At 38.0% G+C, this 19,101-nt stretch overlaps 1 protein-coding gene across 2 annotated transcripts in view; it reads right to left on the bottom strand.

The window, feature by feature from the left end:
• Window positions 1-19,101, bottom strand: part of WDR49 (WD repeat domain 49) — a 168,792-nt gene that overhangs the window by 59,959 nt on the left and 89,732 nt on the right. For both annotated transcript variants that reach the window (XM_027542017.1, XM_027542010.1), the window contains 2 exons: window positions 5,990-6,154; window positions 2,577-2,692 (listed from right to left, as the gene is read on the bottom strand). In XM_027542017.1, the coding sequence (XP_027397818.1) occupies window positions 2,577-2,692; window positions 5,990-6,154 (281 nt within the window). The remainder of the gene's footprint in view (window positions 1-2,576; window positions 2,693-5,989; window positions 6,155-19,101) is intronic.

Genomic DNA, 19,101 nt, shown 5'->3' with positions numbered 1-19,101 from the left:
ACTGAAGCTCTGCATCTAAGAGAAAAGTAGGTTTAGGGAAGGGAATGAATAAAATGGGCTTCCCTGTTGGCTCAGACTATACACAAGCTGCTGGCAATGCAGGAGCCCCGGGTTCGATCCCCAGGTCAGGAAGAGCTTCTGGAGAAGGGAATGCCTGCCCACTCTAGTATTCTTGCCTGGAGAATTCCATGGACAGAAAAGCCTGGTAGGCTACAGCCCATGGGGTAGTACAGAATTGAACATGACTGAATGACTATCACTTTCACTTTCATGCATAATACACTCAGTTTAGAATATGAAGAATTTGGGATCACAGTCAGATACATCCAGCAAGCAAACGGATGAGTGAGCTTAGAAAGATAAGAGCTGAAGACAGAGATTAGAGATATCTACAAAATATTGCCTACCTTCCAAGATGAAGCTAAGGATTAAGTTGGATAATGTATGTAAAGTGCATAATGCTACAAAGCTCTATGAATAAAATAAATTGATGGCATATTTATGTACCAAACTCAATAAATGTAATTTCTATTCCATCTTGGACAGAATTATCAGACCAATTTCTTTATTTAAATAGAGCCTAAAGTTAAAGTTACAGTGTAACTTAACAGCCTCCTCTGGATTTTAAAGAAAGCCTAATAAAGACTCTCAAACTTCCACTTATTTCTTCTCAAGTCACTAAACTATTAGGGAGCTGGCTTAATGGACTATCCTCCCCAAGACATAACCAAACAACTTACCTGTTTTCTTGCCTCTTTTGTTAAATGCCTCTTGGTTAAAAAAAAAAAAAAAACTGATCCTGCAAAGATTTTGCAAAATCCATTCTAACGTAAGACATATTGCTTAGAAAATATAAAATTATCATTTTCAAATTCATCAATATGAAAGTAAAACAATATAACTGGGAACATAGTCATTCAACTTTCAATTCCAACTATAGGATCCAAGTCCTGACAACCTTATGGAAGGTGGAAAACATGGAGAAAAATGAGAAGAGTGATGTTTTCCTCCACTCATTTCAATCTCCCCCAAAATTCCTCCCCAGGGTTAAAGAAAGTGATCACCCCCAATACAGATCAGATCATTGAGTGTTCTTTTTAAATCAGTTTTAGATTACTCTATATAGCTAATCTTTAGAAATTTCACCCTGTGACCAATTTTTTTAAAAAGCCTTACATTTGATGCTCATTTCTAACCAGGGATGTCTAAAAAATATGACTAAGAAAATGGTGTCTCCAAAGTTTTGACCAACACATTAATTTTTAAAGTTCTTTTTGATATGTGCAAAATTAAAGTGTATACTACACATCTACTCTGCCACGATATTAGATAATTCCACTTATTCATTGCCATAGCCTAATTATAGAGAGCATTAGGCCATAGTCTACAGGAGTAGTTATGAGTCATTGATGGATCATGATTGCTCCCAGGGATATGAAGAAGCTTTCTTTCAAAGGTGAAGATGATTAAATTAGTTCTTAATAGCAAGTAGAACAATCTGAACTATACTTTCTTTCCTTATAGGCAAACTACCTCTGAAAACTAAGCTCTGTGTCGCACTGTATTCTCTAGTCTAGGATGTTCATATTTGCATTAGACACAACCCTTCCCTAAGCGTGATAAAAATCCCCAAATACATATTGCTTGTTTTCTAGGTATAAAATTTGATTTAATCTTAGCTTCAAACCATTACAATCATATTTCCATAGTGAATAATCTTGGGCAAATTACCTACTAGAGCAATATTTCTTGAACTATTGAATTTATGGACAATGTATTTTTGAAACATATCACACTTTAATTTTCTTAGGGCTTATACAATGCCATAGAAAAGCCCCTGTTTATGATCCCTTAGTTCTCTCAGGAAAAGAGGAAAGCAAAGTAATTTTCTTTATAAATGAAATGGAAAAATTGCTCTTTGAGTACAGTAAGTGGAATGTGAAAGACCCTTCTCCACTCTGAAGTGACGAAGGTGCTAACCCAGATTTCAGCAGGCTGCTTCCCTCTTGTGCTGCAACTGCAACTGAAACTAAGAAGAGAAGAAGGAATGAGTTCCTTTTACAGTTGAAGGAATGAAGTTTATACATTAAGAATTTATTGACTGTAAAATTTGGGAAAGTTTTGGATTTAACACTCAGGAAGTGGTATTATGTTTCTGTCTGAAATGGTTAAAGAAAAAGACAGGTTCCTAAAACCAGGAGAAAGCACTGTTAACACTTTTCAAAGCCGCTCAAGCTACATGATCTTAAAATATTTTATTCACTAAGCATCCAGCCAGTTCCAAACAGTTTCACTCATCAAGGTCACCAGCAAGTTAAAGACTCAGAAATAGGATTAAATCAGCTGAAGCAGAAAACAGGATTTCTGGGTTCTTTTTCCTTTTGTGGTGGTGGTGGTGGTTTAGTCTCTAAGTCATGTCTGACTCTTGCAACCCCATGGGTTGTAGCTCACCAGGCTTTTCTGTCCATGGGATTTCCCAGGCAAGAATACCGGAGTGGGTAGCCATTCCCTTTTTCAGGGGATTATAAAACTCTCTCCTTTTACCTTCCTACAGTTTTGCATGAAGTCTATCATACCTGTCCCAGCCTGTAACTAGGATTGTCTTCTTAAGAACCAGGATGTGTGAAATATCCACAGCTCCCTCTTGCCCAACATTGAGTGTGTGGTGACAACAGCCATTGAGGTCCCAGACCTTTAAAAGAGAAGTTAAAATCAGCTTTGAGATAAGAAAAGAAAATGTCTTCTCAATGAGTACAGCAACAGGATGTAATAGGATTTTTACAGTTTTTTGTTTATGTTCTGCACTAGGGTTGATTCACTTGAGACACATAATAATTAAAGCCTTCTCACCACTTAAATTTAGCTCGTATGTTTATTACTCTATTTGTAACTTTATCAGTCTACTCTGATAATAGTTGATTCAAAGGCAATACATCAGTGTTTATTTTTAAGGGGGAGGCAGTATAAAAACATGAAGAGCTTCATTTTGGAGTCTGTCAAAATCCTGTTTCTTTCTCCAAGTATCTTTCTAAATTTTGATTTTCTTATTTATGACATAGGACCTCTATTTCAGGGATGCTTGGAATTGTAAACATATAATACAGAGCTTGAAACACAGTCATCATGTCCGAGGTTTCCTATCTTCTGCCAATAAAACCTCCTGTTGACAGTGGGTACCAGACCCACATCCACAGAAGCACAAGCAATTCTAGTTTACCTCCTCAGGCCGTGGGATGAGGATGTAGACCAATCGGTTCACTTTAAGAGAGAAAGTAATTAGCTGTTAAAACTAAGCCCTGCTATGAAACATTATTGGTACATCATCAAAGGGCAGATGGCACTTTCTATCGAGATAAAAATGCATATCCCTTTTGCCTCAAAAATTCAACTTTTAGAAAATCATTACTCAGAGATACTCATATGTGAAATTATGTATTTTAAAGGATTTTCTGGAAGCGTTGTTCATAACAGCTAAAAATTTGAATCAACTTAATTGCTCATTAACAAGGAATTGAACATCCAAATGTGGAATATCTCCACATTTGTAGCATATAATACAGCTATTACAAAGAATGGGTCATCTCCAGTTGTCTAAGCTTTGTCCAAAGCCAATCAGCCACAGGACCTTCAGCAAGTTGTTTATTTCTTTAGGTTTCAGTTTTCTCAACTGGTATAATAATAGTACCAAGCATATAGAGGTGTGTGTATGTGTGTGTGTGTGTGTGTGTGTGTGTAAAGTGCTTAGGACAGTGCATGATTCATAGTAATATGCAATCAAATTTAACTAATATTATTGGTGTTGTTTGCCTTCATATAAATCAGTCTAATGCAGAAAATGTAAAATGCAGAACAGTATGGACAGTGGACTGCCACTGAAAAGCAAATGGTGCTCAGTCTAGAAAGATGTGCAAGAAGCTAGTCCTTCTGGTAGCCACAAGTGAGGAGAAGGGAACGGGTTGAGAAGGACACTTTCTTCTCACTGTATATATCTTTTAGGTTTAAAATTTTATTGTGTGCATACATTATTCAAAACAATTAATTTAAAAACAGAGACTTGAAAACCATGATAAGTAGGGTAATACTTTTAAATCTTTAATTGCATAAGTACTGGATTTGGGGTTCTAAATTATAAATGTGTTTGGGAAAATATCATTCATTCTTGTTTCTTTTTAGAATATGGCCTGTGCAGCTCAACCTTGATTTATGCATCCTACACAGAAGTTGCCAGATTTCAGAATTCTATTGTGCTGTTGTGATAAAGATAAATGTACCTTCAAAAGCTGTGATTGTAATACTAAATTCACATTAACTTCTAAGATGTCAGGACTCAAGCTGAGACATTGAGGGGTGTGCATGCTCTTCACCCACGTCGTCTTGTTTTTCTCTAAACAGGGCTCTTATAAAGCCCACCTAAAATAATACCCACAGAAAAGTATATAAGGATTTGACTGTCCCCAGATCCTATGAAGCCCCTTAACTGGGACCAGTTTTGCAACCATCTACAAGTCTGCCCTACCCTGGACTCTATGACCAGTTAGTTCCCAACATAGGGATAAAAACAGTCTAATCCTTTGCCTTCTTTTTTCAGTCTAGTCTTGTATCCAAGGACTGGTATGTGGGATACTCACTTTTTTTTTTTTTTTTGCCTAAGTCACTGTCTAATACTCCAGTTCCAGTTACTTCTATTTTATTCCACCTGACTATTGTGATTAGAATTATCCCATTATCTTCACACATTTAACCATTTTCTCACATGAAGATGTAACTTGACTTAAACCCATGCTCCTAGTCCATACTTCAAGCCATTATCCTTCCCAGAGGTCATGTTCTGCTAATTTCCAGAGATGCTCACTGTAGTATGCTTCACAGTGATCGATGCATGCTGGAATTCTCCTAAATACTTGCCCCCAAATTCCACCATGTTCTACCTACAATGGCAGCCCACTCCAGTATTCTTGCCTGGAGAATTCCATAGACAGAGGAGCCTGTCAGGCTATAGTCCATGAAGTCACAAAGAGTCAGACATGACTGAGCAACTATCACTCACTCACTCCCTACCTACCTACCTACCTACATATCTAGGTAGCTTTCCACTACCATCCCCAGCAGTCTACCTGAATGCATCATACACCTTAACACAGGAGGTACCTCTAATTAATAGCCTTCTGATCCCACTTATGACAGAAACTTAAGAACAATTCAAAGCTTATTCAGGAAACTGCCTTCTGTTGACTCAAAGTGTCACAAGTCATCTCCAATCCGATATTGTCATCACTTTCAGTGCTGAGGTGAGCAGAGAAGATTCACCGCTGGGCATGATTTTAGATTGTAAGAATCTAGCTTTACCTGAAATTTTGATGATTTCTGCAAAATAATATAGCACTTTCCTCCCAGAAGAAATTAATAATAATTTGATAACTGAGAGGATAAAATAGTGTTAGTTTAGGATGGATAACAAATAAGATTATGATTGTCCTTCCTACTATCCTTCTTTACTATCTTATTGATACTTACCTTCACATAAAAATGCAATTTACAAAATAGGTTGATTTTAAGATATTCATTTTCTGAAAAACTTGCATTCATGTCATTTTAAAATTTATGTACTTGCCCTGATTTCTCATTTTATAAACTGAGAAAAATGAAATCAAAGACATTAGCTAAACCACACGAAAAGTATTCAGGCCTCTTATTCCCCAAAGTGGTCCTCTATCTAGAACACTGGAAAAGGCTTTCTGAAATGAGTAAGACAAGCTGTGCTTTGATTCTAAATAATTTATTCAGAAAAATCATTTATTCATTTTTCCACAGAGGTTTATTTTCCTAACAGCTTTGTTATTAGATGGTTTGAGTTATTTAGCTCTTCCTTGTCTCATCTCTTTTCTTCCAAGACCAAAAATACCAACACAGATATAGCCAAAGCTGTGTCTCCTCGCCCAATGTTTTAGCCCCCTCCTGTCTGGATAAAGAAGCGTCACTGTGTTCGCACCTTTACGGTCCCATCTGTGCTGCCAGTCAAAAGCCGCGTCTCATTTGCATCTAGGGCCATCGTGCTGATTTCTGCGTTGCCATGGCAACCGGTAAACTGTTTGATTTTCTGCCCAGTGTCTATCATCCAAAAGGAAACAGTCGACCCCACATCAGAGCTGATTACCTACGAGAAAATAACATTGTAGAGAAATTAAATATAGTCCCAGAACCCACCATTTTTATTTCAATCAAAATATCCAGCCTGTGCATTTCCGCTAGTGAGTTCCACCAACAGTTAGAGACATTTTTGTAATGTATTTGCTTTCTTTTGTTAAGCTGATAACATTTCTATTTCTAGGCCAGAACTGAGGTAATGAAGTCATGATTCTCTTTATCAGAAAAAATAGGAATCTTCTTCCCTTACCCTCTGTTCAGCTTACTGTCTAGAGACCATCCTGAAATCGAATCCTACTGAAAATAAACTTATAAATCTTTCACATTTAGATGAGAAAGTTGATTTTATCAGTCATGATGCTCTGACACTATTCACTCTATGAAAATAAAACTTTTATTACATATCAGCTTTCATTTAGCATTCAGAAGGGAAAGCACCACCAGCCATTATGGGGAAAAGTTCACATCAGCTGATTGCTAGAACTACTGCTTCTAACGCCATTAGTTCCTTTCCTCAAGGTACTGCATATATTTTCACAATCAGCATAATTATTGATGGGTCACTAAAAACAAAGAATCCAGGAAGGTTGAATATAAATCTGCATATAAACTCCAAGAAGAAGGCAACAAAACAAATGCAAGGATAGGATTGCATGCAATAGTCCCACAGTAAGAACAGTGTCAAGTAGACTGCTTATTTAAGCTCTAGGTAGTTAGATGCCCTTTAAGAGATTTATAGGTTAAAATTACTTTGCTTATGTGACATAGGGACACAAAGGAAGGAAAGAAAAAACAAAATACCATTAAACATAGAAATATGTAGGTAGAAAATTGCCTGGAGCAATATCTAGATTTTTTAAAAATTTAAAGCATAACTTTATCCACTTATGTATTGATTGCCAATGTATAAATATAAACTTATCAGGAATTTGTTAAACTAGAGTGTCACATTTTCATAATTAAATGGGTTAAAGTTTATCAAATGCATGTTCAGAAGACCTAGATAACTGGCTGTTATGCATGTATTCATCCATTTACTCATTCATTCATTCATTCACCCTACAGGCATTCATTGAACACCCACTGGGCACCAGCTCCATGTGGACAGTGGAGCTTCACTGATGAATCTCTGCTCTCAAGGGGCCTGTAGCCTAGGCTTGTACACTAGAATCACTTTAAAAATCGCAATTTCAGACCAGACCAGAGTTGGAATTGGACCAACCGGACTAATTGGACCAGCAGTGGAATTTATAAAGGTTACTTAAGTATGCAGCCTGGGTCATGAGCTACTGGGCTAGAGAGAGAAACAGACAAGAAATAAATAAATGTCCCCAAATCTTACAAGTACAGAGGTATCAGCACTCCGTGATCTGGGGACACAAAGAGTAAAACCCCAAATCCATTCACTGGAGTGGGGCATGAGGATAAAATGTAAGGAGGCTCAATCGGGGATTGAAGGTAGGAACAATGAGTGCCAAGCCCTTTACTTTCATTATCTCACTGGACCTTTATACAGACCCTGCAAAATTATGTTATCACTCTCTTTCTACCATGATAAAATTGAGATTCTAATCAGCTAAGTACCATTGCCAAGCTTGTAACAAGGTTTGAATCTTAGACCTTCTATGACAAACACATCAAAAGCCTTCCTCTGTTTCATCATTGTACCCCTAGGTAGTTAAAGTGCTTAGAAGAGAGAACTTGGAGTCCCTTTCAAGCATGAGAAGCAGTAAGAAGTGTCATGAAGCCAGAGTGCAGACAATAAGATAAATGATGGAATATCAGGTGAGGATGCAAAATAGCAACAGATTTGAAATCTTTACTGAGCAGAGAATAATAGCATGTATAAAGTTTTTGTTGTTAACTGGGAAAGGGTTCATATCTTCATTGGTTATCAGTGGCATGTATGACTCAAAATAAAATTAAGAATGATTGCTTTGTTCTCATAGGGAAGAGAGAAAAAGTGCATCTTTTATTAGTTAGTTTGTGGAGATACCTCTGGCAACAGTGTAGAAAACAAACAGGTTGTGAGAAGACCGTTCAGAGGCTGCTGTTATAGTCCAGGTAGAGATGCTCACCTACGGCAGTAGTTCCCAGAAGCAAAAAAAGAAGAGGGATTGAATGAAAGGGCCACCATTTAACAATCTTTATGCCTCAACAAAGAACTGATTATTTGCATGGGTGCTCTTGCAGCCCTTTTTTCCCCTGATATTGCAGCTCTCAATCAGAAAATTTCTTAAATGATGTAAAACTATATCTATGCTACACATTTTCTCTCAGTGAACCAAAAGTAGCTTCAGTGTTTAATTACCATTATTAAACTATGGCATAATTTATTTTTAAATATATTCATTCCTCCCTTTGGTATGAATTAAAGCCTCCTTTCTCCCTCCTCTCTTATTTCCACATGAATTAATTCTACAATTTAATAAACTAACAGGTGTTTCCACTTTAGGCTGAGCAGATGTTAGACTGAATGAATGGAGACTCCTCTTTTTTTTCCTGAATACACTTGAATTTTATTTATATCTACACACAAACACATATTTATACCTATATCAATATCTCTAACATCCACACTCTTGTGTTGTTGGAAGAGGGTGTGTGCTATGACCAGTGCATTCTCTTGGCAAAACTCTATTAGCCTTTGCCCTACTTCATTCCATACTCCAAGGCCAAATTTGCCTGTTACTCCAGATGTTTCTTGACTTCCTACTTTTGCATTCCAGTCCCCTGTAATGAAAAGGATATCTTTTTTGGGTGTTAATTCTAAAAAGTCTTGTAGGTCTTTATAGAACCATTCAGCTTCTTCAGCATTACTGCTTGGGACATAGGCTTGGATTACTGTGATATTGAATGGTTTGCCTTGGAAACGAACAGAGATCATTCTGTCATTTTTGAGATTGCATCCAAGTACTGCATTTCGGACTCTTTTGTTGGCCATGATGGCCACTCCATTTCTTCTAAGGGATTCCTGCCCACAGTAGTAGATATAATGGTTATCTGAGTTAAATTCACCCATTCCAGTCCATTTTAGTTCGCTGATTCCTAGAATGTTGACGTTCATTCTTGCCATCTCCTGTTTGACCACTTCCAATTTGCCTTGATTCCTGGACCTGACATTCCAGGTTCCTATGCAATATTGCTCTTTACAGCATCAGACCTTGCTTGTATCACCAGTCACATCCGCAACTCAGTATTGTTTTTGCTTTGCCTTTATCCCTTCATTCTTTCTGGAGTTATTTCTCCACTGATCTCCAGTAACATATTGGGCACCTACTGACCCGGGAAGTCCCTCTTTCAGTATCCTATCATTTTGCCTTTTCATACTGTTCATGGGGTTCTCAAGGCAAGAATACTGAAGTGGTTTGCCATTCCCTTCTCCAGTGGACCACATTCTGTCAGCACAACAACACAAGAGAAGACTCTACACATGGACATCACCAGATGGTCAACACTGAAATCAGATTGATTATATTCTTTGCAGCCAAGGATGGAGAAGCTCTATACAGTCAACAAAAACAAGACTGGGAGCTGACTGTGGCTCAGATCATGAAATCCTTATTGCAAAATTCAGACTTAAATTAAAGAAAGTAGGGAAAACCACTAGATTTAGGTCATTCGGATATGACCTAAATCAAATCCCTTATGATTACAAAGTTGAAATGAGAAATAGATTTAAGGGACTAGATCTGATAGACAGAGTGGCTGATGAACTATGGACGGAGGTTTATGACATTGTACAAGAGACAGGGAGCAAGACCATCCCCATGGAAAAGAAATGCAAAAAAGGAAAATGGCTGTCTGAGGAGGCCTTACAAATAACTGTGAAAAGAAGAGAAGTGAAAAGCAAAGGAGAAAAGGAAAGATATGAGCATCTGAATGCAGAGTTCCAAAGAACAGCAAGGAGAGATAGGAAAGCCTTCCTCAGCGATCAGTGCAAAGAAATAGAGGAAAACAACAGAATGGGAAAGACTAGAGATCTCTTCAAGAAAATCAGAGATACCAAGGGAACATTTCATGCAAAGATGGCATCGATAAAGGACAGAAATGGTATGGACCTAACAGAAGCAGAAGATATTAAGAAGAGGTGGCAAGAATACACAGGAGAACTGTACAAAAAAGAGCCTCATGACCCAGAATATGACGATGGTGTGATCACTCACCTAGAGCCAGATATCCTGGAATGTGAAGTCAAGTGGGCCTTAGAAAGCATCACTATGAACAAAGCTAGTGGAGGTGATGGAATTCCAGTTGAGCTCTTTCAAATCCTAAAAGATGATGCTGTGAAAGTGCTGCACTCAATATGCCAGCAAATTTGGAAAACTCAGCAGTGGCCACAGGACTGGAAAAGGGCAGTTTTCATTCCAATCCCAAAGAAAGGCAATGCCAAAGAACTCTCAAACTACTGCACAATTGCACTCATCTCACAAGCTAGTAAAGTAATGCTCAAAATTCTCCAAACCAGGCTTCAGCAATACTTGAACCATGAACTTCCAGATGTTCAAGCTGGTTTTAGAAAAGGCAGAGGAACCAGAGATCAAATTGCCAACATCTGCTGGATCATGGAAAAAGCAAGAGAGTTCCAGAAAAACATCTATTTCTGCTTTATTGACTATGCCAAAGCCTTTGCTGTGCGGATCACCACAAACTGTGGAAAATTCTGAAAGAGATGGGAATACCAGACCACCTGATCTGCCTCTTGAGAAATCTGTATGCACATCAGGAAGCAACAATTAGAACTGGACATGGAACAACAGGCTGGTTCCAAATAGGAAAAGGAGTACGTCAAGGCTGTATATTGTCACCCTGCTTATTTAACTTCTATGCAGAGTACATCATGAGAAACGCTGGGCTGGAAAAGCACAACCTGGAATCAAGATTGCCAGGAGAAATATCAATAACCTCAGATATGCTGATGACACCACCCTTACAGCAAAAATTGAAGAGGAACTCAAAAGCCTCTTGATGAAAGTGAAAGAGGAGAGTGAAAAAGTTTTCTTAAAGCTTAACATTCAGAAAATGAAGATCATGGCATCTGGTCCCATCACTTCATGGGAAGTAGATGGGGAAGCAGTGGAAACAGTGTCAAACTTTGTTTTTTGGGGCTCCAAAATCACTGCAGAGTGATAGCAGGCATGAAATTAAAAGACGCTTACTCCTTGGAAGGAAAGTTATGACCAACTTAGATAGCATATTCAAAAGCAGAGACATTACTTTGCCAACAAAGGTCCATCTAGTCAAGGCTATGGTTTTTCCAGTGGTCATGTGTGGATGTGAGAGTTGGACTATGAAGAAAGCTGAGCGCCAAAGAATTGATGCTTTTGAACTGTGGTGTTGGAGATGACTCTTGAGAGTCCCTTGGACTGCAAGGAGATCCAACCAGTCCATCCTAAAGGAGACCAGTCCTGGGTGTTAATTGGAGGGACTGATGCTAAAGCTGAAACTCCAATACTTTGGCCACCTTATGCGAACAGCTGACTCATTGGAAAAGACTCTGATGCTGGGAGGGATTGGGGGCAGGAGGAGAAGGGGACGACAGAGGATGAGATGGCTGGATGGCATCACCGACACAATGGACATGAGTTTGGGTGAACTCTGGGAGTTGGTGATGGACAGGGAGGCCTGGCGTGCTGCAATTCATGGGGTCAGAAAGAGTTGGACGTGACTGAGCAACTGAACTGAACTGAACTGAACATCCATACTTACCCAATTTATACAAACTCTTTTTTTTTTTTTTAACCTTATTTTGTATCAGGGTATTTAGCTGATTAGCAATCATGTGACAATTTCAGGTGCATAGTGAAGGGACTCAATCATACATAAACATGTATCCATCCTCCCCCAAACTACCTTCCCATCCAGGCTGCCACATACCCTAGAGTGTAACTTCTAGAGCAAATGACCTGGATCTTCATAATAATATGATGTAACACTTTAGTTATCATTCCATGTAACTGTGTTTCTATCCGCTTTTGTTTGTGCAATATGCATGGTGGTTAAGTACTGGGCCTGGAGCCAGTATGTTTGAGTTTAAATGTCAGTGTCTAAACTTGGATTCATTACTTAATCTCTATAAGCTTCAGTTTCCTCACCTATAAACCAGAGAGATTCATAGTTATCCCTCAAACCGTTTTTAAGAGGTTTAAGTAAGCAGATACTTGTAAAGCACTTAGTGCAGTATATAGCATACAATAAATACTTCATAAAAGTTAGCTAGTATTACTATTCCATTTAAGCTTAATAACCTGACCTCTTATTTGAATTAATGTCACTTTTCATATCCAAACCAATTTAATAAAAATATTTAATGACTTGGTTTCTTCCAGCCATGAGAATGAATGCAGACAGTTACATTTGAGAAACCAGCCTTTTAGATGAACCTTGAAATTTAAAATTATGTCACACAAGATTTTGCACATAATTGCTTAAGACTTTGGATTGTATTCATTAAAGACAAAGTCATGAAAACATAATACTCCAAACGAGTGAAAAAATGTTTAATTAATTGCCCTTATTCTTTTTTAAAATTTATATATATTTTTAGTTGATGGATAATTGCTTTATAGAATTTTGTTATTTTCTGTTAAACATCAACATGAATCAGCCTTAGGTATACTATTTATGTCCCCTCAAGGGAAATTTTTGATAGTGATCTTTGAAGAAAGGTTATGGAATTTTTTGTTGTTGTTTAGTTGCTAAGTCATATCTGACTCTTTTGAGACGCCATGGGCTGCAACCCACCAGGCTCCACTCTCCATAGGATTTCTCAGGCAAGAATACTGGAGTGGGTTGTCATTTCCTACTTCAGGGGATCTTCCCAACCCAGGGATAGAACCTGCATCTTCTGTTTGATAGGCAGATACTATACCACTGAGCCACCTGGGAACCATCTATTCAAAAATATTCATTGATCTATTATATGCTAAGCATTTCAGCACTAAAAAATATCCTTTGACAGAAACAATAAAAAAGAAAAAGAAAGTAAACTATGTTCAAAGAAAGATGTGCTTACTTGTTCAAGACTGGCCTCGTTCATATTGCAAAGCATCTCATCATCCACCCACTGCTTTTATCTAATGCAGACGTTTAATCAGGAGTTAGGAACGTTCGCTTTTTGCTGCTTTATACTCCCCTTCCTCTGCCTTAACTGGCTGAGCCCCAACATACCATTCATCACTTTTCAGCACCTTTCTCTACTCATTTCACAATTTCTCATGAAATCTGAATCAATAATGACAACAGTGTACAGCCAGTCAGATTTCATTCTATAGCAATCTGCCTTAAGGCGCAGTCTTCAGGAAAACCATGTGTTGAAATATAAGGACTGACTATGTCACAAACACACACCCAGTATTAACCAGAATCTACTCTCACTATGACAATATCAGAATACAAGAATAACAAGACAAGTGAAAAGACATTCAAAGTCTAGTGAGAGAGAAGTGTGTTTCACATTACTTGGCAGATGAAGAGGTTTGACTATCAGACTGTGAAGATGGTATTTATAGCAAAATGTTTTTATCAGTGATAAAACCCAGAAATAAGTATTGGCATCACATTTAGATGCCACATTTTGATGATATCAAGTCCCTTTAAGTTTTCAGTTTACTCCTGACTGCTTCTCATCAGATGAGACCTAAACCGTTAAGGACCGAGCTTTGGCATCTGCAGAGCAGAAAATAGCATGGTCTTAATAACTACACTTCAGTGCAAATGGACCTTGTGAGCACATCATTCCGATGGAGAAATGCTCCACCTTATGTACCTGAGTTAATCGCTGTTTAGGAATATAGAGGTCTTTTTGTCTCTTTCATCTGAAGCTGTCACAGTCAATCAGAAAATTGTAAGAGATGGGAGGCGCTATCCATGCCCCCTGAATGTCTTCTTGCTATTTCAACAACAATAAGAACTTCTGTTCTATTTTATATGCATCTCAATTTCTAGGTCTAGGCAAGAAGAATCAAAAATTACAGAATTGCAGTGGCAGGTGTTGCTTGCCTACCAAGGGATCAGGACATTTGATTGAATTGCTGTTCATAATTTTATTTTTTTTTAAGTCAGTGCTGTTTATAGTTCCATAATATAAAGCAGGTTACCTCTTTTATTTCTGTTTTGCATCAAATCTCTAGAAGTTACAACTCAGTAAGTAGTGAGGTGAGAAGAATAATAATATCTCAGAGGACTGGTACAGACAAAGAATGCAAATATTTTAAGGACGTCATTCTCCATTTATAAATCTTATTTGTCAGGTATCACCTCTTTCTAGATGAATTTATAATTGGACTTTTTAGATTCATTCCTTGAGTTTACTGAACCCCCACAATATGCAAGGGCTTCTCTGGTGGCTTAGTAGCAAAGAATCATCCTGCCAATGCAGGAGATGCAGGTTTGATCCCTAGGTCAGGAAGATCTCCTGGAGAAGGAAATGGCAGCCCACTCCAATATTCTTGTCTGATGGTGGTGGTTTAGTCGCTAAGTAGTGTCCTACTCTTGTGACCCCATGGACTGTAGCCTGCCAGGCTCCTCTGTCTATGGGCTACAGTCTACGGGGTCACAAAAGAGTCAGATGCAACTTAGTGAGTAAACAATAACAACAGTATGCAAGGCACAAGGTCTAGGCACTGGTGATTCAACAGTGAAAAATTCCTGCCCTTATATTTAGTGGAGGAAGATTGGAAGTGATGCAACTGAAAGACAAAAAAGGCATGCATACATACACACACATGTGCCCACACACACACACATACACACACAATATTTCACAGTGAAAAACATTATGGAGAAAACTATAACCAAGAAGAAGGCAGAGATCACTGGGAGTGGGTACAAACTTGGGAGGCTAAGGGAGGTTTCCCTGAGGAATTATTTGAAGAAAGATATGACTAAGGTGAAGGAGGGAGCCATACAGATACCTGGGTGAAGAGAGTTCCAGGCAAAGTAAACAGCAATGCAAAAGCCCCGAGACAGAGTGTCTTTAGCATGTTCAAGGACTAGCAAGGAGGCCAGCAAGGCTTAAGCAATGTAAATCAGGAGACGGGCCACGGGCTGGGACCATCTGTGCTCATTATTCAGGTGTTCAAAATACTCCCCAAACGACCAGGCACACACAGGGATTAGGGTATGAAGTCAGAAAAGCATCACTTCCCCTTTTTGGCTAGTCTTTATTTAGCTTTTACTCCTGCTTTGTTCTGTGTATCTTTATACACAATAGCCTTTGTCCTTTAAAGAAAATCTACACGGGAGGTATTATAAATTCTTATTTTATAGATAATAAAACTTTGCTTAAAGAAATTAAATTACTTGCTCAGTAGAAATCATTGGAAAACTCTGAGTCTAAAACCTCACCACCTCCTTCCTTCTGAAAAATTGCTGAGAAAAAAAACTACTTCCAAAAATAGTTGAGATTGCATTGGACTTGCAGGTCCTGATGCCACATGCTTGGAAGTTTTTATTTCATCCTAACAATGAGTAAAAAGCTGGACAAACTGAAACATCAACTCTTCTTAGACCACTCCAAGAAGCGAGATCATAGGGCAGATCTTTGCTCTCCAAATTGGAGAGACCAACAAGCAGATCGAGAAAATCACAACCTACCAGAGCAGAAACTCATGAACCAAAAACTCCCTGGGGAAGGAAGCTGAGAGAAGAAAATCAGAACTGTAACTGATGGATTGCTGGAAGCTCAAAGTGGACAAGTCTGAGAGTCAAAAATTCTGAGTAGCTGGTCATAGGGAGCTCTCCCACAAGTTTACAAGTATTATTTTGAGGTTACAGATCAGGATAAAGAAAGGTATCTCATACTCACATTAAGCAAAATAAAGCAGAAGTAGTTGTATTAATTTCAGAAAAATCAGACTTCAGAGCCTTTGTCCTCTGAAGGCTCTGAACTGGGCTTCCCTGGTGGCTCAGATGGTAAAGAATCTGCCTGCAATGCAAGAGTCTGGGGTTCAGTCTTGGGTTGGGAAGATGCCCTGGAGGAGGAAACAGCAACCCGCTCCAGTATTCTTGCCTGTGAAATACCATGGACAGAGGAGCCTGATGGGTTACAGTTCATGGGGTCTCAAAGAGTCAGACACGACTGAATGACTTTCACTTCATGTTCAGGCTTCAGAGCAGGGAAAGTTATTAAGAATAAAGCAGGGCATTTCATAAGGACAAAGGTTAATTTTCCAAGAAAACATAACAATCACCAACGTGTATATGACTAAAACCTTTGTCAAACTATGTGAGGCAAAACTTGTAGAATTACAAGGAGAAATACATGAACCCACTGTTATAGTAGGAGACTTCAGCATCCCTCTATCAGAAATGGAAAGAATCATTCCAGGCAAAAAACCAGTAAAGATGTAGTTGAACTCAACAACACCATCAATCATCTGAATATAATTGACATCTATGGACCACCTCACCCAACAGCAGCAAAACACACATTTTTCTCAAGCGCTCATGGAAAATTGACCAAGATAGAACACATTTGGGGTCATAAAACACCCCTTAACAAATTTAAAAGAATAAAAATCATACAGTGTCTGATCGTAGATCACAATAAAATTAAACTCAGAACGTATACAGAAAGATAACTGGAAAACCCCCAAACACTTGGAGACTAAACAACATATTTCAAATAAAGCATGGATTAAAGAAGAAACATCAATAGAAATTTTAAAATATTTTTAACTAAATGAAAATGAAAATATACCTTATCAAAATTTATGAGATTTTCTTCTAAGTCCCAGGTCAGAGAAAGCAGTGCTTTGAAGAAAAATTATGGCACTACATACATGTATTGGGCGGGGGAAAGATCTAAAATCAATCATCTAAAATTCTACTTCACAAAAGTAGGGAAAAAAAGAGTTAATACAATATAAATAAGCAGGAGAAAAGAAAAATAAAATTAGAATAGAAATCAATGAAATTAAAAATAAAAAATCATTAAAATTAATGAAACCAAAAGCTTGTTCTTAGAAAAAAATTTAAAATTTGATGATATATCCAGGCTAAGTAAAAAAAAAAAAAAAAAAGACAAAAGATGCACATTGCCAACATCAGAAATCAGAGAGAGAACATCACCCAAGACCCCATACACATTAAAGAGATTATAGAGGTATGCTAAACAATTCTGTGCTTACAAAGCTGATAACCTAGATAAAATGGGCTGATTTGTTGAATGACATAATCTGTCCAAACTCACACAAGAAGGAGTCTGAATAGGCCCATCAGTTCAGTTCAGTTGCTCAGTTGTGTCCGACTCTTTGCGACCCCATGAATCGCAGCACGCCAGGCCTCCCTGTCCATCACCAACTCCCGGAGTTCACCGAATATTAAATAAATTATATCAATAGCTAATAGTCTTCCAAAACAGAAAGCAGCAGATGTTGAGTTTTACCAAACACTTAAGGAAGGAATTATGCCAACTCTATACAATCTTATTCAGGGAAAAGAAGTAGAGGAAATACTTCCAAGCTCATTTTATGAGACCAGCATTACCAAAATCAAAGACATACAAGTAGAGAAAAGTATTTATATCCTCATGAACATAGTGGCAAAAGTACTCAACAAAATAATTTCAAATCCAACAAAGTGTAAGAAGCATTTGATTGGTTCAACTTCTGAATATTAATGCAAACTATCATATCAATGCAATATTATCATAAAATTAATGCAATATAATCATATCATTCACCAGAATGGGTGAATTTAATTCAGATCACCATTACATCTACTGTTGTGGGTAAGAACCCCTTAGAAGAAATGGAGTACCCTCATAGTCAACAAAAGAGTCTGAAATGCAGTACGTGGATGCAATCTCAAAAATGACAAAATGATCTCTGTTTGTTTCAAAGGTAAACCATTCAATATCATAGTGATCCAGGTCTATGCATCAACTACTGATGCTTAAGAAGCTGAACGGTTCTATGAAGACCTACAAGACCTTCTAGAATTAACACCAAAAAAAAAAAAAAAAAAAGATGTCCTTTTCATCATAGGGGACTGGAATGAGAAAGTAGGAAGTCAAGAGATACCAGGAGTAACAGGCAAGTTTGGCCTTGGAATACAAAATGAAGCAGGGCAAAGGCTAACAGAGTTTTGCCAAGAGAAAGCACACATCACAGCAAACACAGTCTTCCAACAACACAGGAGACAACTCTACACGTGGACATCACCAGATGGTCAACACCGAAATCAGATTGATTATATTCTTTGCAGCCAAAGATGGAGAAGCTGTACACAGTCAGCAAAACAAGACCAGGAGCTGACTGTGGCTCAGATCATGAACTCCTTATTGCAAAATTCAGACTTAAATTGAAGAAAAAAGGGAAAACCATTAGGCCATTCAAGTAAACCTAAATCAAATCCCTTACAATTATTCAGTGGAAGTAACAAATAGATTCAAGGGAGTAGATCTGATAGACAGAGTACTGAAGAAGTAAGGACAGAGTTTAGTAACAATGTACACAAGGCTGTGATCAGACCATCCCCAAGAAAAATAAATGAAAAAAAAAGGCAAAATGGCTGCCTGAGGAGGCCTTACAAATAGCTGAGAAAAGAAGTGAAAGACAAAGGAGAAAAGGAAGGCTAGATGCATCTGAATGCAGAGTTCCAAAGAATAGCAAAGAGAGATAAGAAAGCCTTCCTCAGTGATCAGTGCAAAGAAATACAGGAAAACAACAGAACGGGAAAAACTAGAGATCTCTCCAAAAAAATTGGCGATTCCAGAGAAACATTTCATGCAAACATGGGCACAATAAAGGAAAGAAACAGTATGGACCTAACAGAAGCAGATGATATTAAGAGGAGATGGCAAGAATACACAGAAGAACTATACAAAAATGATCTTCATGACTCAGATAATCACGATGGTGTGATTACTCACCTAGAGCCAGACATCCTGAAGTGTGAACTCAGGTGGGCATTAGGAAGCATCACTACAACAAAGCTAGTTGAGGTGATGGA

The sequence above is a fragment of the Bos indicus x Bos taurus genome, chromosome 1, assembly GCF_003369695.1.
Source record: "Bos indicus x Bos taurus breed Angus x Brahman F1 hybrid chromosome 1, Bos_hybrid_MaternalHap_v2.0, whole genome shotgun sequence".
Classification (NCBI taxonomy): Eukaryota; Metazoa; Chordata; class Mammalia; order Artiodactyla; family Bovidae; genus Bos; species Bos indicus x Bos taurus.
This window is presented reverse-complemented; position numbering and strand designations above follow the sequence as displayed.